At 57.0% G+C, this 13904-nt stretch overlaps 2 protein-coding genes across 5 annotated transcripts in view; both read left to right on the top strand.

Annotated features, from left to right (window-relative positions):
* BAIAP2L2 (BAR/IMD domain containing adaptor protein 2 like 2) overlaps positions 1-5936 on the top strand; it is a 29959-nt gene extending 24023 nt beyond the window's left edge. For 2 of the 4 annotated variants that reach the window (XM_070790390.1, XM_070790389.1), the window contains exons 11-14: positions 4094-4216; positions 4529-4736; positions 5204-5247; positions 5481-5936. In XM_070790390.1, the coding sequence (XP_070646491.1) occupies positions 4094-4216; positions 4529-4736; positions 5204-5247; positions 5481-5655 (550 nt within the window). In that variant the 3' untranslated portion in view covers positions 5656-5936. Of the gene's footprint in view, positions 1-4093; positions 4217-4528; positions 4737-5203; positions 5248-5452 lie in introns of all 4 variants that reach the window. The other 2 variants (XM_019961796.2, XM_070790391.1) reach the window with 1 other exon arrangement.
* Positions 5937-8492: 2556 nt separating this feature from the next.
* Positions 8493-13541, top strand: SLC16A8 (solute carrier family 16 member 8). Its single transcript, XM_019960161.2, has 4 exons — positions 8493-8890; positions 9596-9739; positions 9994-10821; positions 13021-13541. The coding sequence occupies exons 1-4, from the start codon at positions 8677-8679 to the stop codon at positions 13326-13328; spliced, it is 1494 nt and encodes a 497-aa protein (XP_019815720.2). The 5' UTR covers positions 8493-8676; the 3' UTR covers positions 13329-13541.
* Positions 13542-13904: the final 363 nt, after the last annotated feature.

Raw genomic sequence — 13904 nt, 5'->3', positions numbered from 1 at the left:
CGAGTCTTCCAGGATAGCAGCTGTCCCTGAGGCCTCGGACAGCTCTCCCCTTTTCCCATCCTTCTCCTCGTCCCACCCTATTTTCCTCATCCCTTCTGGCAGGGAAGGAAGAACCTCTTTACCAAGTTCAGGGTGGTGGCCCTTGAGAGGATGGTAGAGGATGGGGAAGGGAAAGGTTCTCTCACAAATGGGAACACTACGAAACCTTACTGCTTGAGCACCCACCATGCACCTCAAAGTGAGCCAAGCTCTGAGAAGAGACTGGACAGAGAGGTGGGCCAGGTGCAGGGGAGATGCTGGGACCTTGCAAGCTGAGTGTGCTCACTCCCTCGCAGTCAGGCACGGGGGAAATCCTTAGAGAACATAAACGGGGGCTGCTTTTGACACCAGGCAGTAGAAAAGGGGGAGGCGGGGGAGTACACTGCAGTCGCTGCAAGCCTGGAGGAGAGCAGGGACCACTCTTTCTGCCAGAGAAAAGAGGGAAGGTGGGAGCTCGCTGCAGCCACACAGTGCCCTCCCCCCAGGGCTTTACGGGCAAGAGACTGTGTGGTGCTCAGGCCCACTCATGCTAAGGAGAGAGGAATGAGTGAGGATAAGAGGGGATGAATGAATGGAACATCCACAGAGGAGTCAGCAGGTGCACGTGAGGGTGCTCACCGGGTGGGTTAGTAGGTGGTTACTGGATGAGGATGTTGTAGGCAGGCGGATGCTTGTTCCTATGAGCAGATGGGCAGATACAGGGGGGCACGGAAAGATGCACAGATGGGGGGTGCACGTCTAGACTAATTGGAGAGGTGTGTGAGTGGATTGACAGAGAGGTGGGCAGTGGGCAAGTGCTGATGGATGGGTTAGTGGATTGGCGGTCCTGGGGTGGTTGCCCTCATGGATGAGTGATGCATGGACAGCATGATTGTGTGGATAGATGGGTGGATGGCAGGTGACTGAATGGATAAGGAACAGAAGGAGGAGCCAATGGGTAGAGATGTAACCAAGAACACAGGTGGTGGGAAAGACACCTGCTTTGCAGGCCCACGTCGGAGGGCAGCAGGGTGCCACCCTGAAAGTTCCCTAAACAGGCATGTAGCCAACCTCCTGGGAAGACCTGATTATAAAACCACCTAGAACAGTATATTAACGCATATATATGGAATTGAGAAAGATGGTAATGATGACTCTATATGCGAGACAACAAAAGAGACACAGATGTAAAGAACAGACTTTTTTTTTTTTAGTTTTTGAATGTTGGTTTTTATTTATTTATTTATTTATTATTCAATTTTAATTTAAAAAAAATTATACATGTGTTCCCCATCCTGAACCCTCCTCCCTCCTCCCTCCCCATACCATCCCTCTGGGTCGTCCCAGTGCACCAGCCCCAAGCATCCAGCATCGTGCATTGAACCTGGACTGGCATCTCGTTTCATACATGACATTTCACATGTTTCAATGCCATTCTCCCAAATCTTCCCACCCTCTTCCTCTCCCACAGAGTCCATAAGCCTGTTCTATACATCAGTGTCTCTTTTGCTGTCTCGTATACAGGGTTATCGTTACCATCTTTCTAAATTCCATATATATGCGTTAGTATACTGTATTGGTGTTTGTCCTTCTGGCTTACTTCACTCTGTATAATAGGCTCCAGTTTCATCCACCTCATTAGAACTGATTCAAATGTATTCTTTTTAATGGCTGAGTAATACTCCATTGTGTATATGTACCACAGCTTTCTTATCCATTCATCTGCTGATGGACATCTAGGTTGTTTCCATGTCCTGGCTATTATAAACAGTGCTGCAATGAACATTGGGGTACACGTGTCTCTTTCCCTTCTGGTTTCCTCAGTGTGTATGCCCAGCAGTGGGATTGCTGGATCATAAGGCAGTTCTATTTCCAGTTTTTTAAGGAATCTCCACACTGTTCTCCATAGTGGCTGTACTAGTTTGCGTTCCCACCAACAGTGTAAGAGGGTTCCCTTTTCTCCACACCCTCTCCAGCATTTATTATTTGTAGACTTTTGGATCACAGCCATTCTGACTGGTGTGAAATGGTATCTCATAGTGGTTTTGATTTGCATTTCTCTGATAATGAGTGATGTTGAGCATCTTTTCATGTGTTTGTTAGCCATCTGTATGTCTTCTTTGGAGAAATGTCTATTTAGATCTTTGGCCCATTTTTTGATTGGGTCATTTATTTTTCTAGAGTTGAGCTGTAGGAGTTGCTTGTATATTTTTGAGATTAGTTGTTTGTCGGTTGCTTCATTTGCTATTATTTTCTCCCATTCTGAAGGCTGTCTTTTCACCTTGCTAATAGTTTCCTTTGATGTGCAGAAACTTAATCCCTATCAAGCTACCAACAGTATTCTTCACAGAGCTAGAACAAATAATTTCACAATTTGTATGGAAATACAAAAAACCTCGAATAGCCAAAGCGATCTTGAGAAAGAAAAATGGAACTGGAGGAATCAACCTACCTGACTTCAGGCTCTACTACAAAGCCACAGTTATCAAGACAGTATGGTACTGGCACAAAGACAGAAATATAGATCAATGGAACAAAATAGAAAGCCCAGAGATAAGTCCACGCACATATGGACACCTTATCTTTGACAAAGGAGGCAAGAATATACAATGGATTAAAGACAATCTCTTTAACAAGTGGTGCTGGGAAAACTGGTCAACCACTTGTAAAAGAATGAAACTAGAACACTTTCTAACACCATATACAAAAATAAACTCAAAATGGATTAAAGATTTCAACGTAAGACCAGAAACTATAAAACTCCTAGAGGAGAACATAGGCAAAACACTCTCTGACATACATCACAGCAGGATCCTCTATGACCCACCTCCCAGAATATTGGAAATAAAAGCAAAAATAAACAAATGGGACCTAATTAAACTTAAGAACAGACTTTTGGACTCTGTGAGATGGGATGATTTGAGAGAATAGCACTGAAACATGTGTATTACCATATGTGAGACAGATCACCAGTCCAAGTTCAATGTGTGAAACGGCACTCAAAGCTGGTGCACTGGGACGACTCTGAGGGATGGGGTGGGGAGAGGGGTTCAGGATGGGGGACACATGTACACCCATGGCTGATTCATGTCGATGTATGGCAAAAACCACTGCAATATTGTAAAGTAATTAGCCTCCAATTAAAATTAATTAAAAAAATCAGAGGTATGATTTTTAGATCAGAGGTCTCAAATCACAGTCCTGGGACATCATTATTCTTTCTGTGATTCAGGTTAGGGAAAATGATGGCAAGTTTCATTAGTAGGCATATTATGGTGAAAAGAGAACTAAAACGTTCTGAAAATGGTTTTACTTTGTCAGTTTGAGTTGAAATAGCTTCCAGTTACCTTTAGGTGAGAATGTTGTCGATCAGGTTTGAGGTGGGGCGTCTATGGTGGCTCTTTGGAGAACACTTGCCCAGGTGTTCTGCATAATCTGATGGATTCCGTGGAATCTGAAAAGGCTAGGGAACATCGATCATAGTGTCTCTCCTTTGACCCTGGCTGCTCTGAAGGTGCAGTAATGAGCTTCCAATCAGACAAAGACTCCACGGGCAGGATGCCCAGAGTCACCGGAACCAGGGGGCCCAGGGTGGAGGGTTAATAGCCAGGCACCCCTGGCTCCGGTGCTCTTTCCTCTGGGCTCCCACAGCTGCCTGTGGTCCCCCACCCCAGCCCACCCTCTCCCCTGGGCATCACCCTCGTAATCATCTGTTTGTGGATCTGTCTCCCTGCCGGGCTGGGAGCCCCAGGGGAGCAGGGATTGCGTCTGGCTCTCCATGGGCCCTCGTGTAGTGGGTGCTCAGTGAGTAGGGAATGAAACTATCACTCCATGTCCTCAGATACAATGATTTCCTTCTCAGATCTCCAGTTCCCCCTCTCTAAGACACCCCAGCCCCTGGTAGGACCCATGAGTCTGGGCGGGTGGCTTTGAGTGACAGCAAAGACTTCCTTCAAAGAATGAAGGGAGTTACTCTGAGCCACGCCTGGCACACAGCAGTGCCCAGTAGTCGTCGACCCCTCTTAGAAGTGGCATTTTGATCACTGCTGTTGGGCCTCTTGCTTCCACCCTACAGGAGCGGCTGGTTCCCTGAGGCCTATGTGAAGCCTTTGGACGAGCTGCCCGTGAATCCCATGAACCCCTTGAACCCAGTGACCTCCATGAACCCCAGGAGCCCTGTGAATGAGCTGCCTTCCAGGTACCGCTGGTCAGAGGTAGGGCAGGGGCTTCAGTGGGTGGCGGGGGCAGTGGCCCCACCCACCAGGGAGGGCATCTCTGAGCTGCAGTCCTGAGTGGGCCCAGCCTCCCTTGGCCCCTGGAGAAAGGGCGCCCCCATCTCACTACAGGCTGAAGGTCATTGTCCGTCCCTCTCAGGACTGCCTTCAAGCCAACAGTCTCCTTTCACCCAGGGGAAGAGGATGTGGGATGCTCAGGGGCCCAGCAGATGGGGTTGGATGCAGCAGGGCCTGAACCCTGACTCTCTTCTCTTCTCTCCTTTCTCTGGACTCAGGTCCTACCCGCTCCGGGGTAGCCACAGCCTTGATGACCTCCTGGACCGACCAGGCAACTCCACAGCATCTTCGGACTACTGGGATGGCCAGTCCCGCTCCCGAACCCCAAGCCACATCCCGAGCCGCACCCCCAGCCCCGCACCTACACCCTTACCCAGCAGCCGCCGAAGTAGCATGGGCAGCATGGGGGTGGCCAGTGACGTCAAGGTGAGCCCCCTCTTGCAGCCTGCTCTCAACCCCGGGGTGGGCCAGTGGGCAGGGAGACCAGGTAACCCTCCCTGCCATCCCTTGGCTGGCTGGAGGGGACCCTCCCAGCCCAGCCGCAGCCTGCCCATCTGTGCAGGGAAGGACAGAATGGGCTTCTTGAGTCCGGGGTGGAGGGTGGGGGGGAAAGATTCCTGTAGCAGAGGGGAGCCCCAGAGTCCTGATAGGAGCACTGGAAAAGGGCCCCCTCTGGGGCGGTGTTAGTCCTGGGAGATGGCACTTGGCCCAGAGGCTCCTTGAGTCTACACCCACAGCATTTTGTGTTTTCAAATGCTTGACCTCATCTCGCAGGAGCTTGGCACTGCAGAGGCCTCTGGGCCAGTCCTCTGCCCTGCTGGAGTGGGGAGCTGGGTGGGGGACTCGCTTGCTCCTTCCCCACCAAACCCGATCCTCCCTCCCCCTCACTGCAGAAACTTGCATCCTGGGAGCAGCAACCCCCAGAGCTCTTCCCTCGGTGAGTCCCCGAGCAAGTGTCAGAGGGAGCTGGGCTCGGCAGAGGGCTGTGGGGGAGACACGGTGGGCCTGAGTGGAGGTGACCCCGTGGGCACAGGAGGTAGGGGCGGACCCCTGGCTCAGATGCCCAGATGCCTCCCCCAGATCCCCAGCCAGTTGGGGACCTGGCCCCTCTCACTCCCTCCTCTCCCCGCCACCCCCGGCAGGGGTACGAACCCCTTTGCTACCGTAAAGCTGCGTCCCACCGTCACCAATGACCGCTCAGCGCCCCTCATCCGCTGAGGCGCCTTCCTCCACCTGGAGTCTGAGGTCGTCCCCGCCACCCACACCTGCCCAGCTGCCTAGAGCTGGCGGCAGCGGAAGCAGCAGCAGTGGATCCAAGGAGCTGGGGCCTTGGTACCGGGGGTGACCGCCCCTCCCCAAACCACACCCCAGCCTGAGCAGTTCCAAGGGCATTGGCCTAGGGTCTGGGCCCTTCAAACGAAAGCAGGCGGAATCAGGGGACAGAACCATTTCTTCCCCTCCAGGGACTCCGGACTCTCCCTGGGGGCCTACCTTGTGCCCCCTCAAACTCTTCCCCCTTCTCTGTCCCAGTGGGGAGAAGCCCCTTGCACACCCCCTCTCCCACCCCGCATAGCTCCCTGTTTAACTTTTGTAAATGGTGAGAAATAAAGCAAGTGCAACACATCAGCCAGCCTGGCAGAGTCTGATTTAGGGGACAGGGTGGGGCAGGTTGACTTTGACCAACCTAGACAGCATATAAAAAAGCAGAGACATTACTTTGCCTACAAAGGTCCATCTAGTCAAAGCTACAGTTTTTCCAGTAGTCACGTATGGATGTGAGAGTTGGAACATAAAGAAAGCTGAGCACGAAAGAATGGATGCTTTTGATCTATGGTGCTGGAGAAGACTCTTAGGAGTCCCTCGGACTGCAAGGATATCCAACCAGTCCATCCTAAAGGAAGTCAGTCCTGAATGCTCACTGGAAGGACTGATGCTGAAGCTGAAGCTCCAGTACTTTTGGCCATCAGATGTGAAGAGCTGACTCCTTGGAAAAGACCCTGATGCTAGAAAAGATTGAAGGCTGGAGGAGAAGGGGACGACAGGATGAGATGGTTGGATGGCACCATCGACTTGATGGACATGAGTCTGAGCAAGCTCTGGGAGATGGTAATGGACAGGGAAGCCTGGCATGCTGCCGTACATGGGGTCACAAAGAGTCAGACATGACTGAGCAACTGACGTGCACAGGGGCAGGTTGGGATGGAGACCTCACACTGGAAAGTCCAGAAGTTCCTAAAGGTGGGGAGACCTCGCTACTCCCAGCCCCTCACATCCCTCCTTTTAAGCAAGTCTTTTATGCTCATGCTCAGTCGCTCAGTCGTGTCCGACTCCAACGCCGTGGGCTGTAGACCACCTGGCTCCTCTGTCCATGGGATTTCCCAGGCAAAAATACTGGGGTGGGTTGCCATTTCCTCCTCCAGGGGATCTTCCCGAACCAGGGATCGAATCTTTCTCCTCCATTGGCAGGCAGATTCTTTACCGTTGAGCCACCAGGGAAGCCCAAGCAAGTCTTTAGGTTTGCCCTAACTCCTACAGGCTATATCCCCCATCTCTGCCCAGGCTCATTTCTGCTGTGGGTTCCCCAGAGAGGGAGGGGTGGCAGTCACTGAGGCCTGGGACCACCAGCAGGTCACCTTCTGGCACCCTGGGACACAGCACCCTTTGTTCTGGCCCCTCCCCACCCCCTCACGTCCCAGGCTATCCAGCCTGGATTAGTCTTATCCAGGGGAAAGCCACAGAGGGCCCTCCTGGAATGTGGCCTGGGGGTGGGGGACACGGGAGGAGTTGAGGTGATTAGGGCTGGCGGGGCCTCTCCAGGGCAGGGCTGTGCCCCTTGTACCACAAGGACCCCACAGAGCAGGGCCCTGTGTGTCTTCTGTCCAAGGCCCCAGGAAATGAGGGAACCCACCTATCTCTAGCTCTCCCTGGATGGGCCTGGGACAGGGAGCCCCACCATGGAGGGCAGCCTGGCCCTGTGGGGCAGCTGCTGCCCTGTTCCTTCTCCCCTCCCAGCTTCCAGCAGAAAGCCTCTTAGAGGGGATGGGGTGGGGGAGCACTAAGCCCCAGGCTTGGGGGAGTGAGCTGCCAGAGTTCAGCCAGTGCTGATCTGCAGGAAGCCTGGGAGGCAGCCCCCACCTGGCTAGGCCTTCACGGGGGAGCTGGTGGGCTGGCCCCTTCCTGCATGCCTCAGGAGATGTGAGGCTGGATACCCAAACCCACGGGACAGCTCAGGTAAGAGTTGGGGGAGGGCTGCCTGGGACCACCTCTTGTCTTGGTGCTCAAGTGGCTTCACCTGTGGTGAGGGGCTGATGCAGGAAAAGCCAGAACTTGGTCCTGGGGTGGGGAGTAGAGTCCTGGATACCTTGGCATTACCCAAAGTCAGGAAGGAGATCCCAGCACAGAGGGGTTGCAGAAGGGAGGGAGGCTTCTGCCCCCAGCTTGGGCTGGTCCATCCAGAGCCCCCTCCTGGTCTGTTATAGAGGCACCTGGGGCTGCTGCGTGAACCCTTGGGTGGAGCTCGGGGGGTGTGGAGGGGATGGGGAGCTGCTCAGGGTTTGGAGGGATAGGGTCTCTCTTCCAGTGCCTCCTCAAAGGTTCCCATTTATCCAGTGGAGCCAGAGATCTGACCACCCCCCACCAAGATCCCCCGCTGACCTGGGATGATCAGTCACCCATCTTACAGGTAGGAAAACTGAGGCTCAGTCAAGGGGAGGGGACTGGCCCACATCACAGAGCAAATCCCTGGCTAAGCTGGGATGAATTGGAACTCCGCTCCCTTGGCTTCTGAGACAAGGCTGATGTTATTACAGCGTGCTTTGATTTTTCCTCCATAATGTTCTAAATGACAGTAGACATTCCCGATCGCTGAGGAGAATTAAGAACATACCCCAAGGCCAAGGAGGAAAATGAACCCCCCCATTCTGCAGCTGGCACTCGTCTCCCGCTCCACCATGCTTGTTCCTTTGTCCTGAGACCCTCACATGTGCACACTGGGGACATCTTCGGTCCCCACACATGCCTCCAGTCACACACCGATGGTCGCCCTCTCCCAGGAACCCCCTTTTCCTGACATTGCTAGGTCCTGAGGGACAAGGAGTGCCCTCCAGAGGGAGTCTTCCTGAGGTCAAGACTCAGGTGGGAACGACTCTATTACCCTCCCCTCATCCTTCACGTCCCTTGAAGGAGGGGAGGCTTGGGATGAGGTGCTTACCTCGGTTTCCGCTCCTGGATCCATTCTCTGAGCAGGGCTCACCTGGTACTCTTGTACCTCAGTTTCCCCACCGTGGGTCTCCATCTCCCTTTCTTGTCTGGCTACAGACCCTCGCCACAACCTCTTGTCCCCTCTCTTCCACCAGAGGCGGCAGCGATGGGCGCTAGCGGTCCCCGGCGGGGCCCCGGCCCCCCAGACGGGGGCTGGGGCTGGGCTGTGCTGGGCGCCTGCTTCGTGATCACGGGTTTCGCCTATGGCTTCCCCAAGGCCGTGAGCGTCTTCTTCCGCGCGCTTATGCGCGACTTCGGCGCGGGCTACAGCGACACAGCCTGGGTGTCCTCCATTATGCTCGCCATGCTTTACGGCACAGGTCCGCGCCCCCTCCTCGCGGACACCTCTCCTTTCCCCCAAGCCCAGGATTGAGGATCGGGACCAGGGACCAGGAGACATCTGATCCCTTGAGCATCCCCCAGGCCCCTCGGGGAGGGCATGGAAACCCCTGCCTTCCTGTGGAAGCCTTAGCACCAGAGAGGGGAGTAGTGGCCACTGGTGGAGCCCACCCCCAGGTGGCTGATCTGGCAAGCTTGGCCAGCTGGAAGGGCCCCTCCATTTCTGTCAAAAGACCCACACCCGCCTATGTTACAGGTGGGGAAACTGAGATCTAAATAAGATTCCCAATCCCAAAGCCCTAGACCACCTGGGTGGGGATGGGGGGCGATGCTGGAGTCCTCCTAGCCAAGCCGCGTGGATGATGGAGGTGAGGGGTGGGCGGGAGGGGGGGCAGCCTGGGGAGGAAGGCAGCTCCTAAGGGAATGAAGCCCCTTCTGCTATTTACCTTCCATGGTCTCAGGAAGGCAGGGGACCCGTACAGGCTCCACCCCTTGTGTTCCCCCATAGGGCTCTCTTTGGTGTGTCCCAGCCAAGCTATGTGACTTTGCCCAAGCCCCTGCACTCTCTGAACTGAGGGCGAGTGACCTCATCCCTTCAAGTCATCTCTCAAGGCTGGGAGGTACAAAGCCTGGAGTGTCTGCCAGAGAGGGGTCCAGCCTGACTGGTGACCCTGCTCTGCCCACAGGCCCGGTGTCCAGCATCCTTGTGACCCGCTTTGGATGTCGCCCGGTGATGCTGGTGGGTGGGCTGTTGGCCTCGGCTGGCATGATCCTAGCATCTTTCGCCACGCGCCTTCTGGAGCTATACCTGACAGCTGGGGTGCTCACAGGTGAGGGCGCCCACTGCTCCCCTCCTTGGGGATGGGGTTGCGGGTGGGATCAGGAGACCTTGCCACCAGACCTCCTTGTCCTCAGTTTCCCCATGATGGGCGGTCCTCGTCCCTCGGCTCAGTTCACCCCATCCCTTGGTCTGTCCGCCCTGGGGCGGGGGTGTGTGTCTGGGGGGTGCTCGCCCCTGCTTCCCGCTGCGGGCTGGGCTGGGGGCGCCCTCGGAGAGCCCCGTACAGCACTGCCTCGCCCGCAGGCCTGGGCCTGGCCCTCAACTTCCAGCCATCGCTCATCATGCTGGGGCTGTACTTCGAGCGGCGGCGGCCTTTGGCCAACGGGCTGGCGGCGGCCGGCAGCCCGGTGTTCCTGTCGGCGCTGTCGCCGCTCGGCCAGCAGCTGCTCGAGCACTTCGGCTGGCGCGGCGGCTTCCTGCTGCTCGGCGGCCTCCTGCTGAACTGCTGCGCGTGCGGCGCCGTCATGCGGCCGCCCCCGGGGCCCGGCCCGCGGCCGCGCAGGGACAGCGCAGGAGACGCGCCCGGCGAGACAGAGGCGCACCTCGCGGGACCGCGCGTGCGCGAGGCGCCCTCTGGCGGTCGGACCCGCCGGCGCCTGCTGGACGTGACCGTGTGCGCCGACCGCGCCTTCGCCGTGTACGCCGTCACCAAGTTCCTGATGGCGCTCGGGCTCTTCGTGCCCGCCATCCTGTTGGTGAACTACGCCAAGGACGCGGGCGTGCCCGACTCCGAGGCTGCCTTCCTGCTCTCCATCGTGGGCTTCGTTGACATCGTGGCGCGGCCGGCGTGCGGCGCCCTGGCCGGCCTGGCGCGCCTGCGGCCACACGTCGCCTACCTCTTCAGCCTGGCCCTGATGGCCAACGGGCTCACGGACCTGAGCAGCGCGCGGGCCCGCAGCTACAGCGCCCTTGTCGCCTTCTGCATCGCCTTCGGCCTCTCCTACGGCATGGTGGGCGCCCTGCAGTTCGAGGTGCTCATGGCGGCCGTGGGCGCACCCCGATTCCCCAGTGCCCTGGGCCTGGTCCTCCTCCTCGAGGCTGTGGCTGTGCTCATCGGACCGCCCTCTGCCGGTGCGCCCCGTCGGAGGAGAGGGTGGCCTAGTGCCCCGGGGGTCCGAGGGAAGCCCCCCCCACCCCTTTATCCTGGATGGAACATCCAGGGACGGGGGAGGGGAAGGGCCCCTTCGGGAGAGACAGCCCGGTTACACTCCCCTTCCCATGGCCAACTAGCCTCCCCTCCAAGCTGTACCACCCGCTCAGGGTAGGGCCAGAAAAGCCAGGAAATGTGCCAGGAAGAACCCAACGTGGGTGGTCTCCAGCAGATGGCACAAAGGCCTTGTGAAGTGCAGGTGCTTATTCTCCTTCTGCAGGGAGGCACAGAGGCCAAGTTCAAGTTGCCAGTCCCAGAATCCGATCTGAGCCCGCCCAGTGCTTAATGCCCACACCTCCGAAATACTACATCTGAGTTTTTAGTCTCCCCAGCCTCTAGGGGTGACTGGAATGGGGAGTGTCCTTGAGGAACCAGGAGCAGAGTTCACAGGGGGCAGGGCGCTGGGGTCTTCTGCTGTGCACACTGCCTGCTGGGTGCTCTACACTCACATAGGAAATCATCCTGATGAGGCGGCAGGGTAAGGCTTCCTGCAGGGTGGCCATGAGCGTGGCCTTTCGGGGCAGGGCAGGACCCCACAGGAGAGGGCACAGGGTGTGTCTGGGGGACACTGTCCCTGTACAAGTAAGGCAGGCACTAGGATCAGAAAGGTGGAGGTGGGAGTTCCTAGGGTCTTCCTGGGTGGTCAGGCTATCCCTGAAATGGCAGGAAGCCTGCCCATGAGCAGGAGAGAGCTGAGGTCACAGGCTCCGGGATGGAGCCATGACAGGGGCCGCCTTTGCTGGGGCCCAGGCTGCAGCTGAGATGGCCCACGCTAGCTGAGCGCCCTCATCAAATTTTGCCAATTCACCTGACCCAGTGGAACCACAAAGCTCCTGAAGCCGCGTGAGCAGCCCCCGAGCCCACCACCAAAAGTTATAAAACCAGCCAGAGGCTCAGAGACTCATCTTTCATTTTCTTGTGTGACCCTGGGGTGGATCTAATAGGCAGAGAAGGTACTTGGGGTGAGAAGAAGGTGAGGACTGCGTGTGGGGTGGGACTGGCTGCTGGGCTAGCATCAGGAAGGCAAGTTTAGGGTGCTGCTCAGAGGGGCCCAGGGTGGGCAGCTGGCTTGAGGACCACCAGGGAACCTCCTGAGGCCACTGAGATGCATACGGAGAGGGTCACAACCTCCTGTGGACTGCTTCAAGGAGGCCCCTAAGAGAGCGAGGCATCTGACGAGCCACACTTCAGGGGAAATACTTGGAATTTAAAGATTTTCCTGAGGGAATTCCTTGGCAGTCTGGTGGTTAGGACTCTGCACTTTCACTGGGGGGAATCTGGGTTCGAACCCTGGTCAGGGAACTAGCTTGCTGCAAGCCATGCAGCATGGCTGGGGAGATAAAAAGACTTTGCCAAGTATGAAAGTAACAGATAGAAAGCTTGGAAAATACAGAGAATAGGAGTAATCTCTCCACAAACCCTGCCTCCAGTCCCATGCTGATGATAGCTCAGTCTGAGTTACATGGGGCCCCCTGGGAGGGGGGTTGGCCTGGGAGGTTGGGAGAGAGCTGAACCAGGCCCCTGAAGACCAAGGTGGTTAGGTGGAAAAAGCAAGAGTTGGGGCCCCCAGGCTGAGCCCTGTACTCTCCCAACTCCCAGGTCAAATATCCCCAGCTGGGCCAGTTCCAGGGTACATGTGGAATTTGAATTTGGGGAACAGGAGGGCCCTATAAAGTGCTGCCTCACCTCAGGCCCCATGTGCTCAGTCATTCAGTCGTGTCTGACTCTTTTGTGATCCCATGGACTGTAGCCCACCAGGCTTCTCTGTCCATGGGATTCTCCAGGCAACAGTACTGGAGTGGGTTGCCATTTCCTTCTCCAGGGGATCTTCCCGACCCAGGGCTCGAACCCACGTTTCCTGCATTGCAGGCAGATTCTTTACCCCTGAGCCACCGGAGAAGCCCCATATCACTTAAGAAACTGAGATCCAGGGAGGAGAAGTGACAGTTTTAAGGTCTCAGATGGCAGAACCCTCATGGATTTTTGCCATCTGAAACAAAGACTGGGGGGTGTGTCCCGTGAGCCCCACCAAGAGCACTGCGTGTGTCCATGTGCGCGTGTGCGTGTGTGAAGGGTGGGCTCCCCTGCCTGCCCTCACCTCCCATCTGCCCTCCCCTCAGGCCGCCTGGTGGACGCGCTCAAGAACTACGAGATCATCTTCTACCTGGCAGGCTCCGAGGTGGCCCTGGCGGGGATCTTCATGGCTGTGGCCACCAACTGTTGCCTGCGCCGCCCCAGGGACGGCCCGCCCAGCCCAGGCACCGAGGGCGGGGCCGGCGATGGGGAGGAGGCTGAGGCCGAAGTGGACTCTGACCTCCCGCCCGCTGGCACTGAGGAGCCCGGTGGCCTTGAGGCCGTGGAGGTGCCAAGCCCGGGCACTGGGCCTTCACAACCCGAGGTGAAGATGGAGCCAGGGCTGGACTCTTGAGTCTGTGTAGCGCCAGGTGGCAGGGACTTCAGAAATGGGGCTTCCCCTCTCAGAGCCCCCACACCAGGTGGGGGTGGGGGGCTGCTCCTGGGGGTCACCTCTGGGGGTCCATGAGGGGAGCTGCCACCCTCAATTGCCCTGTGTGGCCCTGGTCCCGCCAGTGAGGCGCTGTTGCACAGCCTGTGTGAATCTGAAGTTCATAAAACTGAGCTGACAAAGAGTTCTGTTTCTGCATCTCCGGCTGCTCCCTAGGGGTTGGGGGGCAGGGCATGGGCCAGGGAGTCCGAGAGGCTCTCCCCTGGGGCCTCTGATGGGAATTGGCGGGCGCTGGGGACGGAGTGGCAGAGGGGGAGGATGGCAGGGGAAGGTGGCCCTGATCCCGGCCCTGCGCACTGAAGCCCTGCCAGCAGGTGCTGCTGGAGGGGCCCAGGGCAGAGAATGGGTGCACCCATCCCAGAGCAGCAGGCCGGGGCTGGATCCTGGCTCCTCTCTCACAGTGTAGGTGAGCGTATGTGACTCCATAACTCCATCTTGTGGCGGCTGGGAGAGCTGGGGCTGAGGGTTGGGGGATGGCAC

The sequence above is a fragment of the Bos indicus genome, chromosome 5 (assembly GCF_029378745.1).
Source record: "Bos indicus isolate NIAB-ARS_2022 breed Sahiwal x Tharparkar chromosome 5, NIAB-ARS_B.indTharparkar_mat_pri_1.0, whole genome shotgun sequence".
Classification (NCBI taxonomy): Eukaryota; Metazoa; Chordata; class Mammalia; order Artiodactyla; family Bovidae; genus Bos; species Bos indicus.
The sequence above is the reverse complement of the archived record's forward strand: the minus strand, read 5'-3'. Positions and strand labels throughout refer to the sequence as shown.

Bases quoted from the DNA above. Each gene is read 5' to 3' on its own strand.
- SLC16A8 (XM_019960161.2), top strand. From the start codon at position 8,677: ATGGGCGCTAGCGGTCCCCGGCGGGGCCCCGGCCCCCCAGACGGGGGC. The intron at 8,891-9,595 runs GTCCGCGCCCCC...CTCTGCCCACAG, and splicing joins CGCCATGCTTTACGGCACAG to GCCCGGTGTCCAGCATCCTT. The intron at 10,822-13,020 runs GTGCGCCCCGTC...CCCTCCCCTCAG, and splicing joins CATCGGACCGCCCTCTGCCG to GCCGCCTGGTGGACGCGCTC.